The sequence below is a fragment of the Hippichthys cyanospilos genome, chromosome 22 (genome assembly GCF_059441005.1).
Source record: "Hippichthys cyanospilos isolate Australia breed blue-spotted pipefish chromosome 22, RoL_Hcya_1.0, whole genome shotgun sequence".
Taxonomy (NCBI): Eukaryota; Metazoa; Chordata; class Actinopteri; order Syngnathiformes; family Syngnathidae; genus Hippichthys; species Hippichthys cyanospilos.
The window spans coordinates 6,350,001-6,368,977 of NC_142390.1; the positions used below are offsets into that span (position 1 = coordinate 6,350,001).

Here is an 18,977-nt window from a genome sequence, read left to right on the forward strand (position 1 = left end):
CCCGTGACGCGGCCAATGACGCCCCCGCGGGACCGCAAATGGACTTTTATTGCCACTTGTTGACGGAAGCCGAGACGAGGCTAGCCAATCGTCTGTTGAGTCTGCGGAATGCGATTACGCTAGTCCATCTGCTATCTAGCGAGACGGGCTGGATTTTAAACTAGCGTTAGCATTGAGGTGCTTATGCTAGCTAGCGCCATTCTTGACCTTTGATTGGAGGAAGTCAATGCAAAGAAGAGATCCGTTCAAAAATAAATAACTTAATTATCAATAAATATTTGTCCACAAAAATTAATCAGCGTAAAATATCTGACCTGTTCTGAAAAGGAAATGATAAATAATAGTTTGTCCACAGGAAAATATTAAACAAAGTGTCCTCTTTTAGATTACAGGAGAGATCTGTTCACAAAAATGAGTCAATTTAATTTAAAAATGAATTAATTTAATAATTAAGAAATATTTACCCACAAAAAAATTGGAAAAAAAAGTTTTCAGCTAAGTACCCCATTAACAAGTGCAAAAAAAAAACAAAGAAAAAGACTTAAAGCTTGTCATCAGTGACTGAATTTATAAACATCAGAACCTTTCAAAGTGCATTTGTCTCGGTCCAAAAAACAAAAACCCAACATAAAGTCTTCTCGTTTGGGTCATAGATCTGTTAAAAAATAAATGACTTAATTTTCAATAAATATTTGTCTACAAACATTAACACAAAATGTCTGACCTGTTTTCAAAATGAAACTATAAATAATTATTTGTCCACAGGAAAATATTAAAGTGTCCTCTTTTGGGATTACAGGAGAGATCTGTTCACAAAAATGAGTCAATTTAAATATTAATTAATATTTACCCACAAAAAAAATCATCAACATAACGTGTCAGACCTGTTCTCAAAATGAAATATTTATAAACAGAAAATATTCAACTTGTCCTCTTTTGGGATCATATTAGAGATCTGTTCACGAAAATAAATAATTAGTCAGACAGGTAACGAGCACATGACATAGCATGGCTGAGAATCTGGCTTTTTAAAATAATGAAATTGAACATGAATAATGAAACTGAACATGAAATTTGTTCTATGACTTTACATTTTGATTTAAAATCTGAGTACCCCCTGGAGTTCCTTCAAGTACCCCCAGGGGTACTCATACCCCCATTTTGACACAACAAATGTTTGCTAACTGCCGTCAACATGCTGGGGCTGAACGATTTTTAGTTTTGGCACCCAAACAGCGATCTGAGCAATTTCAGGATCGTTACAGCTGCCAATTTCTGAAGGGCACTTGTCCCCTTACCGCTAAGCTAGCTTGTTTCAAAGAAACACAGACTTAAGATGCTAAAAATAATGTACATGTGCGGCAAAGCGCCAAGCAAACAAATGGTCACGTTTAACGTTTTGAGGCTATGGTGCCATTTTGACGATTTTTTACAAATTTATTAGCAAATTTTCTGACATTTTGGCTACCATTCTCCCTTCTACCTAGCAAAAACGAATGAAAGCGTTCGTTATTGAAAATACGATACACAAACGCGGCAACCGAGTAATAATTTCCCGACCAGCGGATTGAAAATTGCTAATTTGCCTCGCCACACCTGATCTCCCACGACACGCTAATGTGCTACGTCAGAGTTGCTGCTTGATTTGATATAAACGCTAGCCCATTGCCTTGTAACGTACCATTAGGCTCGCGTCGACTAATTTTCACGGTGGCGTGGCCGTTGCATGCACAAGTAATGCGCGTGGACCTAAATAAAGCGTGCTTGTGATTTTTCTTTATCTATGTCATTAAAGAAGCGCGGCAACAGCTGCACTGCTACACAGTGCAAAAAAAAAGGAGGCGCTCTATTGTGACTGAAATGATAAAAAGCATAATTAGGTAGTCAATGTTGTGTTCCATCTCTCCCTCGCTTTTCCCCGCATAGACACACACTCTCTGTCTTTACTTGATAGACGCAACCTTGCGCTCCCCCCCCTCCATTTTGGAAAATGATGTTGTTCATTAATGCAATGCCATTTTGTCTTTTGGGCGCTCTATCGTTTTTTGTCTTTGGTAATTTGCCTTTATTGGTCGGCTTGGCAATTCCGTCTCGACGCGACTTCCTTCAATAATGCATGCGTCTGGTTATTGTGCGCGCCCGTGAACCCACCTGTAATTGTTGCGCAGCTGGGTGCACTCAGGCGGAGGACGGATGGAGAGCAAAAATGTACGAGCGAGAGAGAGAGAGAGAGAGAGCTAGAGAGAGAGAGAGAGAGAGAGAGAGACCGACGCAGGGTTCATTAAAAAACATGCTCACATCCTGTTGGGAAATATCACCTGTACATGTGTCTCTTTTTGAGCAAAAACTTTATTTTATCTTACAACACACAACACACAATGCATCAGAGCAAAGTATGCAGCCGCTAACTCTCCTCAGTGCATTGGGTGTAAAAAAGCCTTATAGCATATTTAGGGTAAAATTCAGATACAGCTCTATCTAATTTAACTTTACAACCCTCAGCATATTTTTTTTTCTTGCAATATAAGCGTCAAAAGAATAAACGCGACAAACTAGCCACAAAACATATCACATATCCATAATGTTATATAAACACTTGTAAATTTATTTGCAGATGATGCTTCAATAATATCCCATAAATAAATGAGAGTAGAGCTTCCTGTTAGCTACTATAATGTAAATAAATTCTTCTTTCTCAACAAGAATATTGGACAATTTTTTTTGTTTGACTGCCCCCTACTGGTTAAAATTTGAACACTTAAAATTGAGCCAATACATTTTGTTGGCGGTTCTGTAGTGTTTTTTGGGAAGTTTTTTCCTTTATTTTGGGAAGCTCCATGTGCTAAAATTGACTAGTTTGCTCCCTCCTTAAATATTTTTTGACCCAAAAACCAAAACAACCACCCCATTCTCGGTTTTGTGATTCAGAGGTTTTAAATGCGGTTCAAAATCTACCTCGAAAACCGCTAATTTTGAAGCTTGAGACTCAGGTAAGGTAAGGTAGTCAATTTCAAAATTGTGGGATATGGGCTCCCTCTAGTGGTACGCAAGAATCAATGCGCAAACACAGTTCAGTTGTATTTAACATTTTCGAAAAATACTTTTGCATTTGAGCCGTTTACAGTTAGCCGTTGACTTATTTTATTCATCAAGGTGCTGCAAATTTTAATTGAGTACAAGATTTTCCGTTTCGTGTTTTCCTATGACCCCATTTGGGCATGTTTTTATGTAACATCTACGGTCACCCTCCACTTCCGTCTGATTGCTCCGCAAAAGAAACTCGGTGGTCTTGTTGTGTTTGTCTTGCAAAAAGCACAAAAAATAAAATAAAATAATAATAATAATAACGATTTAAAAAAAAAAAAAAAAGCCAGGCCATCTGTTGAGTTTCACCCCGTCCAATAGGAACCAGACGTGACTTTTCCCACCTCTCACCATCCTGTCCCAGGGAGACATTTAATCCGCCCGTAAAAATAAAAATAAAAAAGCAGAATCAAATCAGCCCAACGTCATAAAATAACCCCTCCTCTTCTGCTCCTACCTGGCAAACGCGCGGGGGGCAATTTTTATAATATCCTGTAATGAAGCCGCACATGGCCAAAATAATATTAGCATGGCGGCGACAGGCACGTGAAGGCCAGATGAACCTGGGATAAAAATAAAGGCAAATGAATACAAATGGGGTCTCCTTCACCTAGAGGGGCGAATAAATCACAGGTGCTCTAATGCAGTATGCCCCCCCCCCCCCCCTCTCCCTCTCTCCCTTCATCAGATTAACTTTGTGTCCTTCTCTATTAATAATAAACTCATAGAGGTGAGCTAGGCTATTTACTGGATTCGGAAGTGTCAACATGTCACTCCGTTATGGCTTTTTATTGCCACTAGGGTGCAATACTGCAGTTTGCAGGGGGATATTCAACAGTGTTCGATGTCCAACGCCCAACGACTCCATTTCCAGTCGTTTGGTGGAAATGGGATCCGGCCCGGGGTCAAAAAGTCACGTCGCGACTGATAGACGGAAGACGAGCGGGGGAAGCCTCCAATCGGGCGATTGTGTCTTTCGCTAAATCTCCTTCGGGCTAAAGCCAGGCCAGAGGTCAGGAGAAAGGAGGCGGGGAAAAATAAACACTTTCAAAAGGTCAAAGGTTGTTCAATTTGAGGAGAACGTTCAGTTTTCCATCCCTCCGTTTTTCTCTCATATGATCTCGGGATTGTATGCGGTACAGATTGTGCCGTTCCCCAAGGACTTGACAGGTGTTTGGAAATCAACTCGAAATAATTCATGCAGAAGAGGTGAAGTGAAAGTGAAGGTTCTCTGGGGAATTGTGGCAAATAAACACAAGGAACACGCACATCAGTCGCTATCAGCTTGAATGTCAAAGCTGCGGCGGATGCATGAGCTAACGCCCGCCTCGTCAATCACCGCCTCTAATTATACTCCTTAATGTTTGGTATTTATGAGGAAGATCGGGAAATAAAATGTCAACACCTTTCTGCATTTTGCTTTGACGCAAAACGTAAACAAAGACGACTTTCGCAGCTACTCGAAGCGACCGCTTGAAGGATTTTCGATACCGCGCTTCACCGAGCCGATACCACTATTCCTTTGGATAAATGGGACGAATCGTTTTCAAGAATGACCGACAAAATCAAGTTGTCGTTTCGTAGTGAAGGAATCTAGAAAAAGCTTCCTGCCTTAAACTAGTTCCTAGCGTGTTCGTTTTTGTTGAAAGATCGCCCATACCACAACATAGTGAAACAATCGATTTAATCCAGACAGAGTGGGAAAGTACACGAGGCCTCGGGCCAGTCCTGCCGCGGGTCCGAGCAGAAAATGGCAACGTTTCACATTCAACATTCAGTTCTTATACCCTTCCGGGTCATCTAGTCCCACTGTGGATTGCAAGTGTGTGTGTATGTGCGTGCCCGTGCGTGCGTGCCTGTCGGTGTGTGTGTGTGTGTGCGTGCACGTGCGTGCGTGCCTGTCGGTGTGTGTGTGTGTGCGTGCACGTGCGTGCGTGTCTGTCGGTGTGTGCGTGTGTGTGTGCGTGCGTGCGTGGGGGTCTGTTTGCGTGGGGATGGTGTCTTCAAAAGTCTTTGTTCTGCCGGCCATTCTTTGAAGCGGGAGGAAGTCTGAGCACCATAAAACCCTGACTGATATCTTCTCTTGAAGGCCACACCTAGCCTTTTGTTCCTGGTGTGGTCGGGGGATGCCATCTGTTCCTTTTGGAGGTGCCGACCTGTCCCCACCTCCCCTGGGCCAGGACCACATCTGCTTTATACTGACATTACATCGTCTCAATCTTTATTAGAATAATACAGTTCCATGTACATACTATTTTATTGATAAATTGAATTTGAAAAATATGAATTTCCTTCAATCCCCCAATTGACCTCTAATTATTATTAGAGGTCACACACCAAAAGGATATATACACATGGCAACAGTGCCATAGCCAGGAGGACAGCCAGCTGCCTCCACCTGAATTGGGTCAGGATCCAGCGACACAAGATGTAGTTGCCCAATTGGGTCCTTGTCCCCGAAAGCCACGTGCATGATCCTGGGGACAAACGACTGAAGCAAGAGACAATACAAAAACCGCCCTGCAATAGCTCACCCAAAACTATCAAAACTGTGGTTCCCAAAGTGACAACAAAGCCCTTCCATGCGCCCCAAAACAATGACATGACAGAATGGAAGAGGTCGTTGCCCACTCTGGACATAGTCTACAAATTAACAGACATTGGTTACACAAGAGGCTAAATTTGGTTATGCTGAAGATTGATCAATTGCATTCCATTGGGTGTGGTCCCAAACCAATATACTTTCAACCCCTGCTGTTATCTAGCCGCAAGCACTGTTGGGACTTGCGGGGGATGCCGATTGCATCTAAATTGGTGGGGTCGTCCGCTGCACCCCAGGCGTTACCTCCTACATCAAAGGCAGCAATCGCACGTCAGCTCCGGGGGAGCCAGGACCACCAGTGTCTTTAGGAAGGCTGTGAAACACTCATGTTGAAGCACCAAGCACAAAATGGATAGAAGCACTAAAAACATTACATAAACTTAATTCAATTGCAGAAATACTACTCCATAACATCCCTGGACAGCGTACCCCCTTTTGTTAAATTGTTAGACAAACAATTGAACACCCTCAAAAAATACATAAACAACCCCAGAAAGCAGTTATCAAGAATAAAGAGTGAAAGGAAAATGAGAGAAGAACATCTAAAAAACAAAACAGCAAAAAACAAAAATAACCCACAAAAAATAATTCTCAAAGGGGCAGGACATGTCTTTGACACGTGGTACCACCTGTCCCCCAATGAGCCCAGCTGAACCCCGTAAGACAGTGGTGTCAAACAAATTTTTATGTTGGGCCGCATTGTAGTGATAGTTTCTGTCAGAGGGCCGGAATGACTGTGAATTCAAATACATTTTAAGTGTGTTGATCACACCTTCACCAAGATTTGATATCAGAAGCCGGCAAAAACTGTTCCAAAGAAATTTGGAGAACAAGAAAATGTTTGTTCTTCTACCCCCCCCCAATTTTCAAAAGTTAAAGACAGCTCGCAATTTTGGTATTTTAGTTAGAAACCTGAAGTCAAATCAGCATTTCAATGGCCACAAAAAGTGAGGTGGCGGGCCGGATCTGGCCCCCGGGCCTTGACTTTGACACCTGTGTCGTAAGAGGTTCATGCACTAGTTGTGAATGGACCCAACCAATGGAAGGTCCGGCGAATGTGCCCCCCTCTCACACTGGCAGATGCACAATGCAAAGAGAAGAGACCATGACGACAGTTGCTCCCAGTAGGGTCTATACCCTTTAGGGATCCAGGTCTGGGCGGAGCAAACCCAAGGATGGACCCGGCACCAGACGGCCAGTCAGGAGTCCAAAAGGTGTGAACCCTTTCTGGCGATTTACAGATTGTCTGATGGAAAACAACGCCAACGACAGGGCTTGGAGCCAATTCAGCCCTGTCTGAGCGCACCTATATGTGAGGCGTTGTTTGAGTTGTATTCATGCGCTCCACATGGGCCTGTGATTGTGAATGCCACCTTGGCCCAAATTTAAGTTTGGGGCCCATCATTTCGTCAACCGTAGCCAATGGGGTTGTATTGAAATGTGAACCGCTGTTAGATCTACCGATCCGCGGGAACCTGTGAACCAATTGATAAGAGCTTTGATCAAAGACAGCGCCTCCTATTCAGCACAGGGTTAGGTCTTTGGGGTCCTGAAAAAGCCTTGACAATAATTGAATGATTGATTGATCCTGAGAGTCTCGACAATAACTGAAAAATAATTAAAAAGGTACCTTTTGCCCTGGACTTAGACCAAAACGTCGGTATAGTCCACTACAATATTGGGCACCGGCCGGTTTCATTTTGATGTAATTTTGTTTTAGTCGTGGGGCCCACACTCTAAGTCTAACATTCCATACATCCCATTTCATTCATACGACAATTCTTTTCACTCTGCCTAACATTCCATACACTCCATTTCATTCATACGACAATTCTTTTCACTCTGCCTAACATTCCATACACTCCATTCATTTATACAACAATTCTTCTCCTTCATGACAAACCATATCTAATTCCTAAACTAAAACTTTTAGCGAGCCGATCAGGGTGCCACCAGTGACGGAGTCTAGACAATATGGACACATTACTTTTGTGGGTCACTCCATGGGTGTCGTCCAATACACAACCATGCAGTCGCCAAGTGGCAGCACCACACGTCTTGGCCCTCTCGGCGGGCTGAACCAAAGCCTCATTTGTTCTCCATACGTGACCACTTCACACTCAACTCACTTTTACCTCTTTAAACGCCAAGTCCCGACACCTCAGACTGGTCACTCACAGCTGCTTTAGTCTCTGCGTTGGTAGATTAGGTTTTCCCCGTGCCACTGACTGCCATCTCTGCTGGTCTGTCCTTCATATTGTCCAACCAAGTCCATGTGAGCCACTAAATCCCTGGTAGCTGTAACAAACACTTGACTCTGCCAGGCGGAAAGGTCCATTTACAGGCAACCAACAACACCAGTCAAATCAGAAAAAATTGTCACCTTTTACCGTTCTGCCAATTCAAGGGCTACCCACACGGCCTTTAATTCCACCGCCGGAAGTCGCTGATCGTCAAAACGGTCTGGAGGTCTGAGGTCGGTTCCTCCGGGTCAGGGGCCTCCACACCGGCGGCGTTGACAAGCAGGTCCTAAAGTTTTCCTCCAGCAACAGCCGTTGGTGAAGGAGACCCTATCCCCTCGGAGAGGACACCACGAAAGTCTTGTCCGGCTTTTAAGTCTCGGGTCGTCATCTCAACGCAGTCATGTCAACAATAGCACTTGTCGTCAGCATCACTGTAACCTGTTCTGTGACACTTTGAACCCCAATTCACCAAGTCGAGTGAGATAAAAAGGAGTAGTTGTCAAACGGATTTAAGCCAACTCACCAATTAATAAGTTGTCAACATTTTGGATCAAATAGCGCCCTCCGGTAGCTCTTCCGTTTGTTGCACTTCGCGCAAAAACTTACTTCGAAAATCACAGGGCTTAGCCTCCCGCCTTGGGAGACGTGCGTGTATTGTAATGTACAGCCGTTAAATCGAATAGCAAAATATTGTCTTTACTCTTCTGCCAGTAGCAGCCAGAAAATGCATTAGCCAATTTAATCACAGTGAACCATTGCATTGTCGGGCTCAACCCGCTCAAACAGCGATGTTTGATAGCGGCACAAGAATGCAAGGAGTTTTCAGTCTTTTTGTTAATTTTCCGAAGGTCACATGCCATATGGCAATTTACACAATCCGCTTTCAAAAATTGGGAGAATGGGAGTGTTATAGGAGAAGTCTGATAACTCAAAGACTTCGACCTCCCACAGTAATTAACGTGTTAATAATGCGACCTGCCGACTTAGGTTTGCATGTGCATTGGAGCACGCCAAAATGATGATGTGTCACTTTGAATGGTACCGGAAGAACGGGGTGGCAAAAACTTATGACAGCGGGGCCCCCGGACCACAACGAGTCCGGCTACTTGTCCAAAAGCGGAGCGGCGTCCTCGTGGTCCGAGAGCTCCCTGCCGCGAAATCGAGAGCGTGTGACATGCTCCAGCAACCCGGGATCCACAGCGTCAACCTGGATACAAAAACATTCATTGCTCTGGGAATACATTACCAAGGAAATTTCACTTTGTGTTCAATCACTGGCCAATTGGCATTACCACACCATGGGTCCCAGTTCACGTGCCTCCCAGCCTGCTCCTACAGCCAGTTATGTGTGGTGTGAATGACTCACCTATCATGAACAATGGAGATCACTTATCTGTCAGTGATGTGTACGTCGCAATGCCTCGTCTCTCCACAAAAATTTGGTAACTAGTCAATTTCCACTCATCGCCTTTGATTGTTTGAAATGCTTCGTTATAATTAAATCATTGTTGCAGGCATACAACAATGTGAGATGGAGAGGGTCGGCTGAGGCAGGAGGAGAACAAGTCGATTCAGGGTTTTCACCGCAGGAACGTCAAGTGGACACTCCCTCCCTCCTTTAGTTCATGTTGACGGCTGCTTGTGTCTTTGTTCCACATGCGATGAATAGGTGATTGATTTTCAGTCAACACCAAACGGTGGGTGAGAGTTTGTCCATCAAAAGAAGTCCTTTTGTGGTGTGGAGACAGGTAGAGTTGTGGGAAGACCAACAAAACCCATCTTTGGCCCAGTTGTCCTCAGCTGCAGAGAGGTGGCTGATGACCGCCTGCTAGTGTGGCTTGCTTAGTTGTTGTTGTCGCCAGGGTGCAGGGCCACGCTGCCCCAGTCCTTGCTTCGTGGAGGTTGTCTTCCTCTGTCTCCCCTCGGGGGAGGAGGGCCCTGGTGCTGGCTTTGTTCTGGCCAAGAAAACGTGCATTGTCCCCACCAATGGTCCATACTTTCACACCTGAAGCAGCCTTGATTTGGAGCTTGGCGAGAGCCGCCTTGACCTCCGTTGGTGTTCCCCCTTCCACGACACGCCCCTCTGCCTCTCGCCGGCCGTCCCTCAACCATCCACATCCGTTGATCTGCCACCCCCTTTTTGGACTTTGTGTCCTTTGCTTTTTTCCGCGCTTGTGCTAATTGAAGTCTCAGAAGCCGTTCCTGCATTCCTTTCACTCCCTCATCTGATTTGTTTTGCCTGTGAAAATATAATTTTATGTGGTGAGTCACATGTTGATTAAAATAACCGTCATTACCGTCCAGCAGATCAGGGTCTTCAGAAAGCTTCTCCCTGACCTCCATGGAAAGTGTGTCTAGATGCACATGTCTACAAATCACGCAAGGCGGCATGTCGCAAGATGAATGTGAACTGGTCTTATCTGTCAACGCGGCCTGGCAGGCATTGAGGTGTGCAGCGGGATCCATGGTGGGTTTCAAGTCTGGAAGTTTTGCTGCGGCTGACGCGGAAGGAGGAAAGAGATCCTGGAGCACAGCAAACAGTCGCATGGTGAAAGTAGCAAACAACCAATCGGGTACAACCATATTAAGGCCGGAACGCCTCAGAACTTCGTCAGATTGGTGAATTGAGGAACAACATGCCTGGATTAATCTTACCATGTCGCCGCAAGCCAAATTCATACCATCAGTGTGCCTCTTGAAAGCTTGGATCCAGGGCTCGGCGCCGCCCATTACTGCGGGGAGCCTCTTCTGCAAAAAATCTAAATTTTTCAACGTTATTTCTTGACAAACTAACCCACGAGGGGCTGGTATCATGGGGTAATTTCTCATTCGTCGGGTATATCTATCAGATGGTCTAGTTTGAAATCCAGATTGTGGTCTGATCTGACTCTTTTTATAATTAGGGGTCAAACAGTTATTGTCATTTGTTTCTTGTCTTCTCCAGTCATCCTCTGTTGAGTGCGCGCGTCGCATGTAAGGGGCAGGGTGTGAGAAGTCAGTTGGAGGGGGGAGTGTGAAATCAAACAATGGGTTCCCCCCCTCCCCTGTCTCAACGTCTGTGTCTACACCCTCCTGCTGCTGCGTGTGATCTTTTGCCGTGCTGGCTCTTCATTTGTCCTCTAAGGACAACCACTCTGGACCTTGGGATGCACATTGTCCACAGTTCGCCTGTCTAACTGCTCTGTCCAGTTGTATGTCTTTGGGTTGGGGGGTCGTCTGGTCAGTCACCCCAATTTCCTGTCGATTTCCCCCGCCAATGTCTTCTACAACAAGTTTTAGTCCGTCAGTCCTTTCAGTATTGGCAGTCCCTACAAAAATTCCTTCCTTACCCAGTTCGTAAACTGAGGCTAGCAGAGCTACTCTTTGACCATTAGATGCAGTTTGGGATGGCTCAGTGTGCTCGGGGGTGCAGCGGTCCTGCCCTGTTTTGCAACCCCCAAGGGTGGGTCAAAGTGACCCTCTTTTCCTCCTGACCAGCAGCCACAGCAGTCATCATCAAACACATTTCATGCAAATGTCGCCGCAGCCTATCATACTCCTATACTTCCTTAGTCAGACTTCTCTTCTGCAACCATCCACTTCCCTCTATCTTCTCCCTCAAATCTTTACCCAATGCAATTACTTCCCTTTCTTTCATCTGAAAATCTTTAGCCACATGAGCAAATGTACATTTATCTCTATTAATTTTATTGTCTTCCTTCCATTTCCCCCACACTTTTGTCCACTCAGCTTGTTTTATTTTATGCCTCTTCTTTTCCACGCCCGCCAACAACTGACTTTCTAGTTCCTTCCACAATTCCTCCAGGGTTTTATGCCACCGTATACCATGCCTATTACAACCAAATTCACGGCATTCTACAGCCCATTCCTCCTCCGAACTCACTGGCGGCGTACTCATCTCCCGAAATTGTCGTCAATGGCGCTTTTGCCACTAAACTCAACACTAATCCGCGTCCTCTAACCCGGTTAAATTATCGCTTAAAATGAACACAAAAGCAAAAATTCACTTGCTCAATTTCCCCACTGATCCGTGGGCTCTGACTACCACGGTCGGATTGATGCTTAAAATTAACACAAAAACAAAACTCGCGATCAATTTCCCCCCGATCCGTGGGCTCTGACGGCCACGGTCGGATTGATGCTTAAAATTAACACAAAAACAAAACTCGCGATCAATTTCCCCCCGATCCGTGGGCTCTGACGGCCACGGTCGGATTGATGCTTAAAATTAACACAAAAACAAAACTCGCGATCAATTTCCCGCCGATCCGTGGGCTCTGACTACCACGGTCGGATTGATGCTTAAAATAAACACAAAAACAAAACTCGCGATCAATTTCCCACCGATCCGTGGGCTCTGACTACCACGGTCGGATTGATGCTTAAAATAAACACAAAAACAAAACTCGCGATCAATTTCCCGCCGATCCGTGGGCTCTGACTGCCACGGTCGGATTGATGCTTAAAATTAACACAAAAACAAAACTCGCGATCAATTTCCCCCCGATCCGTGGGCTCTGACGGCCACGGTCGGATTGATGCTTAAAATTAACACAAAAACAAAACTCGCGATCAATTTCCCGCCGATCCGTGGGCTCTGACTACCACGGTCGGATTGATGCTTAAAATAAACACAAAAACAAAACTCGCGATCAATTTCCCGCCGATCCGTGGGCTCTGACTACCACGGTCGGATTGATGCTTAAAATAAACACAAAAACAAAACTCGCGATCAATTTCCCACCGATCCGTGGGCTCTGACTGCCACGGTCGGATTGATGCTTAAAATTAACACAAAAACAAAACTCGCGATCAATTTCCCCCCGATCCGTGGGCTCTGACGGCCACGGTCGGATTGATGCTTAAAATTAACACAAAAACAAAACTCGCGATCAATTTCCCGCCGATCCGTGGGCTCTGACTACCACGGTCGGATTGATGCTTAAAATAAACACAAAAACAAAACTCGCGATCAATTTCCCGCCGATCCGTGGGCTCTGACTACCACGGTCGGATTGATGCTTAAAATAAACACAAAAACAAAACTCGCGATCAATTTCCCGCCGATCCGTGGGCTCTGACTGCCACGGTCGGATTGATGCTTAAAATAAACACAAAAACAAAACTCGCGATCAATTTCCCGCCGATCCGTGGGCTCTGACTGCCACGGTCGGATTGATGCTTAAAATTAACACAAAAAACAAAATTACTGTACACACAGTAAAGTCCCTAGCCGTTTTTGAGGGTCCCAAATCCCCAACGTATACGGAAACGTTACAATGCCCCCCCGCGTCCGGGGCTGCGTCAGCTACGACGGGACACGAGCCTCTTTGCTCAACCCAATACCGCTCCGTGGACTCCGACTACCACGGTCGAATTAACGCTTAAAATAAACACAAAAGCAAAAATCGTACTTACAGAGATATCACCATATCTTCAGTCTCCCAAAATTTAGAATACTCAATCCAGCAGAATTCGGATATACAACAGGTTTCTGCTTACCTTTCTTTTTGGTGCACCAGGGAGACCAAAGTCCGGCAAAATCTCCGCCCACTCCTCTGTCCTTTCAACCTGATCTTCCAAGAATCACGTCGGGGTCACCAACTGAAGGAATCTAGAAAAAGCTTCCTGCCTTAAACTAGTTCCTAGCGTGTTCGTTTTTGTTGAAAGATCGCCCATACCACAACATAGTGAAACAATCGATTTAATCCAGACAGAGTGGGAAAGTACACGAGGCCTCGGGCCAGTCCTGCCGCGGGTCCGAGCAGAAAATGGCAACGTTTCACATTCAACATTCAGTTCTTATACCCTTCCGGGTCATCTAGTCCCACTGTGGATTGCAAGTGTGTGTGTATGTGCGTGCCCGTGCGTGCGTGCCTGTCGGTGTGTGTGTGTGTGTGCGTGCACGTGCGTGCGTGCCTGTCGGTGTGTGTGTGTGTGCGTGCACGTGCGTGCGTGTCTGTCGGTGTGTGCGTGTGTGTGTGCGTGCGTGCGTGGGGGTCTGTTTGCGTGGGGATGGTGTCTTCAAAAGTCTTTGTTCTGCCGGCCATTCTTTGAAGCGGGAGGAAGTCTGAGCACCATAAAACCCTGACTGATATCTTCTCTTGAAGGCCACACCTAGCCTTTTGTTCCTGGTGTGGTCGGGGGATGCCATCTGTTCCTTTTGGAGGTGCCGACCTGTCCCCACCTCCCCTGGGCCAGGACCACATCTGCTTTATACTGACATTACATCGTCTCAATCTTTATTAGAATAATACAGTTCCATGTACATACTATTTTATTGATAAATTGAATTTGAAAAATATGAATTTCCTTCAGTAGTAACGCGACCGAATGAAATTCTAATTTTTTTCACTTCCCGAGCAGACTTGCATTCCACACAATAGAGCAAATAATAAAGTAGGCAATAAAAACCAGTAAAAAGCATGAAAAAGGGGCAATTTTCTGCCATTAAGATAAAGGGTCAAGTGATGTCTTTTTTTTTTGTAATAGCTTTAAGCTAGCACAAATCAAGCGTTTATTTTGACTGTAAAAAGATTTTTTTCCAATAATGTAGTTCAAAGGTTATTTTTTAAGGTATCTACCAAGTATCGTTTATTTTAATGAAGCGATTTATTTAAATCAAATAGTGGTGCAAACCATCATGGAGGGCTACAAGGTGTGCGGGGGGGGCAACAGATAAGATACAGGTAGTTGAAATAAGGTAGTTGGACCAATATCACCATATTTTAACATATTGAGTAATTGTGGAGGCTGCCGATACCAAGCCCAGATACTTAAGGCAAAACATCAAGTAAGTCCTTTTCGTCAATAGCTGGCGCTACACTGCTACTGTTTAACATGCTGGTGACTATTCGTCTGCATCAGAAAACCAAAAAAGATTTTTTTTTTTATCATTATTGTCATGGTGTTGAAATATTATACATGGGTACGAGCCAGTGGGGGAATTCAAAAAATAGAGAATAAGACTAAATATTATAATGTGAAGGTTTATTTAAATAAACAGTTCCATGATACTGCATGGATCCAAAAAAAAAATGTGGTAGAAAGTCACACACATTCAGGTGTCCTAAGTGTGTGTGTGAGTCCATTTTTGTGATATGTGCATAAAGAGCGCAAGTCCCGCGGGAGACGGCATCATCTCCCGAGAAGGGACAAAGTCAAAACGGGCGCTTACGCCGCCAGAGGCCTGACTTGTATTGACGGCCAACGGGGACGCAAGTTTGCCCGTCTATCGTCGGACGCTGTTGTTTTCAAGATCAACGCCGTTTGATCCGGAAACTCTCGTCTTTCATTTCGGGCTGTTGGTCCTGCACTGTGGTGATGAGTGTCCCCGAAAAAAGAAAAAAAAAAAAAAGCACTTCCCCACTCAAAGTCCTTTTGTTTGGATGATTCGCTCGGAGTGGCTGCTTATCTTGCACTCTCGCTGCAATTCATCTCGGCTATAAAAACATCAACTCTACTTGTGCCGCTCTTTATGTTTTCAATTGAAATGATGTACATTATACACAAATGTGTATTATTATTCTTGCGGAGTAATGCTATTTTTCGCATTCCCTTCTCTAAATAAAAAAAGGAAAAAAAACAGGAGACCAACGACGAAAACTAATGACCAACCAAAATGCCTTTGAAGTTTTTCGACATAGCCTATTTTGTTTGAACTAAAACTATCTTTTATTTAAAAAAAACAAGAAGCTGTATTTTTTAATAAATAAGCTTAACCTGTTAGCTCTACATTTGAAATACTTTCAAGTAGCGTTTCTGTAACACTGTTTTGTTGTTTATATATATATATATATATATATATATATATATATATATATATATATATATATATATTTACACATACATCTTTGGTATTGAACGATTTGCGATGTTTATTTTTCAATTAGTAAATAAATATATATATATATATATATATATATATATATATATATATATATATATAAATAAATATATATATATATATATATATATATATATATATTTTTTTTTTTTTTACTTATATATATATATATATGCACATATATATATATGTACACATATATATATGTACACATATATATATGTACACATATATATATATGTACACATATATATATGTACACATATATATATGTACACATATATATATTTTTTTTTATATATGTACACACACACACACATATATATATATATATATATATATATATATATATATATATATATATATATTTTTTTTTTTTTTTTTTTACATACACATACTGTACAAACAAATCTGTACTAGTTTTAGTGAATAAAAAAAAAAAAATCCGTGATGTTAAGGTATTTTGTTCAAGATGACGATGCATACCAGGATTTGGGGGATGTTTTTTTTCTTCTGTGTCTACCATCAAACATTTTTATTGATTTTTTTTTTTTTTTTATATAGGGGCAATGTCAAAATGCATTTTTAGCATGTGCTGCGTGTTGTGAAAATGTAGATGGAGGGCCACAAATGACCCCCAGGCCATAGATTGGAAATCATTGATCTAGATGGATTTTCATTTACGACTAACACTTATTGTCTCTATTTTTCTTTATTGTTTTATTTATTGTTTTATTACTCCTAAATGGACTGGACAAAAAAAAACAATTTTCCAATTTTATTTAAAAAAGTGTACTTTCTTGTAGTACAGTTTACTTTTACTTTATTGGCACATGCATAGTAACACTACACAAAGAAATTCTTCTTCTATTGACTTCCCCTGAGCAGACTTACATTCCACACAATAATAAAGTAGGCAATAAAAAAAAATCAACTACTCGCTTTGAAAATCCTGAGCTTCGGTCGCCGTCAGTTGATTAGTTGTCATTCACGACGAGAGCGGAACGGCAATTGGTGCGCGTACGGGATTTGCGTGTAATAAAAGTTCAGGAGAGCGGATAGGAAAGATGGAAGACACACACAAAAAAAATAAAATGGAAGAAAATGGGCCAACCCTCCCGCGTACCGACATTCTCCCCCGGCGCCGAGTTTTCGGGCTCCCTTTAAATTTGTCCTGGGACGCGGCGGCACGAGGTATAATGCACCTGCCAGCGCCGTTCAGCATCAGCGGCCATGTGGCAGAAACATTGGGGCCTTTCTCCACTTAAACACAAAACACCATCAGTGCAGAACCGCGCAAGGTGTTGTGCACCCGCCTTCCCGCTCCGCACCCCGCCCGTTACAGATGTGTCCAAAAAAAAGCCGTTTGGGGGACAGAAGAAAAGAAAAGAAAAGAAAAGAAAAAGCGCTTGCTGACAGCCAGGCGGAGAAATCGAAAACGTGAGACAGTAAATTACAGCGCGGGAACCTTATTATTTTTGTTTACAGTGTCCGCCAATAACTTTGTGTTTTTTTGCCAGTTTGCTGTCAGTCTTGAACATAAAACAGCATATGGTTGATAATCAAAACACCTTTTTTTTTACAATTGAATGTTTTAGGGTAAAAGTGTCCAATTTCTTGACATTTAAACAATTTTTTTGACTAATTTTTTGACAAATTAGATCAGTTAATGGATAACTCCTCCATAAAATCTTCAGAATGTGAGTCTGTTCTTGTATTAGTGCCTCATTATCACTGCCTTTATTGCGCTATTACTGTTTTTATTGCCTACTATTGTCTACTTTATTATTTGCTCGATTGTGTGCTTGGTGAGCAAAGGATTTCATTTTGTTGATTTATGACAAGAAAACTCTTGAATCTAATCAATTGATCGAAAAACATTTTTGAAAATGAAATATGGACTTAATTTCAAAGTCTTAAAATACTAGAGGAGAAATGTTTAACTCATTCACTGCCAATGACGAATATAGACGACAAACATCCACTTTGGCAGAGAGTGCCTTTCAAAATTTCTTCTTCAATTACATAGAAATCAGCATTTTTTGACATCATTTAACATTTTTTCCAGAAATATTTTCATTTCTCCAAAAGGAATCGAAAAAAAAAAAAAACAATATATATATATATATATATATATATATATTATATATATATATATTGTTTTATATATATATATATATATATATATATATATATATATATATATATATATATATATATATATATATTGGTTTTTTTTGCTCAAAACTATTAACGTTATTACTATTAACATTACTAACGTTATTTTGTAAAAAAAAAAAAAAAAATTCCACCACCTCAATTCTTTTTTTTTTAAAATGTCAAATATTCATATTTTTTTATTTATTTATTTTTCAAAGTTGTGCAGTTGAGCAGCAATGATTAAAAAAAACAAATGAATGGACAACTTGTTAAATGATGATATAATGATCATAATGTCCAAAAAACGTTTTTGATCATCGATGAATCGTTTTGGAACGTATTTCAAAATTGCCCGTTTTTTTGAATTTTCAGCCTGTTACCAATAAATCTACTTTTGCATTTTTAATCTTTGTAATATTTACATTAAAACAAAACCTTTGCTACTTTGCTTTTATAAAAAGAAACAAAAAAGCATTTTTGTCCATTTTTTTTCCCCTTATGTACCAAACAAGTAACTGAATTTTAGTTTGATGCTGTCCTGCTTTTGAATATAGAAATGTCAAAATACCACTTCCATAATAAAACCGAATTATAAAAATAAAGTTGTTTTTTAGATGGGGATTTAAAATGGGAGGGGCTTAGTGTAATTTGGCAAAATGTCATCCATCTTACGAGGCTCAATTTTTTTTTTTTGCGAGAGTCGCTGATTCCAAGAGGAGAAAAGCAAGGAGTTTGAAAAAGCAAAACTTTTGCACACCTTTCTGAGCGATAGGGAACCCCCCCGTGGGAGAAAGTTGAATGATTGGTTCATTTGGATTGGGAAAAGTGCATCTCTCCCGCCAAAATAAAAGAGAGAGAAGAAGAAAAAAAAAAAAAGCTGCTTCCTTCCAACGTTAATGACAAATGAGCTATCGATTTTGTTGTTTACAATCCAGAGTTCGGATTGCGGCCCTTCAGTGCACATGATGGACCTCTAAGTGCCCCCCCCCCCCCCCCCCCCCAACTAAAACTTCCCCCCACTTCCTGCCGGTTTTAAAACCTC

The 18,977-nt window shown here is 42.2% G+C and overlaps 2 protein-coding genes across 3 annotated transcripts in view; one reads left to right on the forward strand and one right to left on the reverse strand.

The window, feature by feature from the left end:
- tafa5a (TAFA chemokine like family member 5a) overlaps window positions 1–18,977 on the forward strand; it is a 146,866-nt gene that overhangs the window by 97,791 nt on the left and 30,098 nt on the right. The gene's annotated exons all lie outside the window — the stretch shown is intronic.
- LOC148405658 (uncharacterized) lies at window positions 4,752–11,806 on the reverse strand. Its single transcript, XM_088406281.1, has one exon. The coding sequence runs from the start codon at window positions 10,900–10,902 to the stop codon at window positions 9,772–9,774; it is 1,131 nt and encodes a 376-aa protein (XP_088262407.1). The 5' UTR covers window positions 10,903–11,806; the 3' UTR covers window positions 4,752–9,771.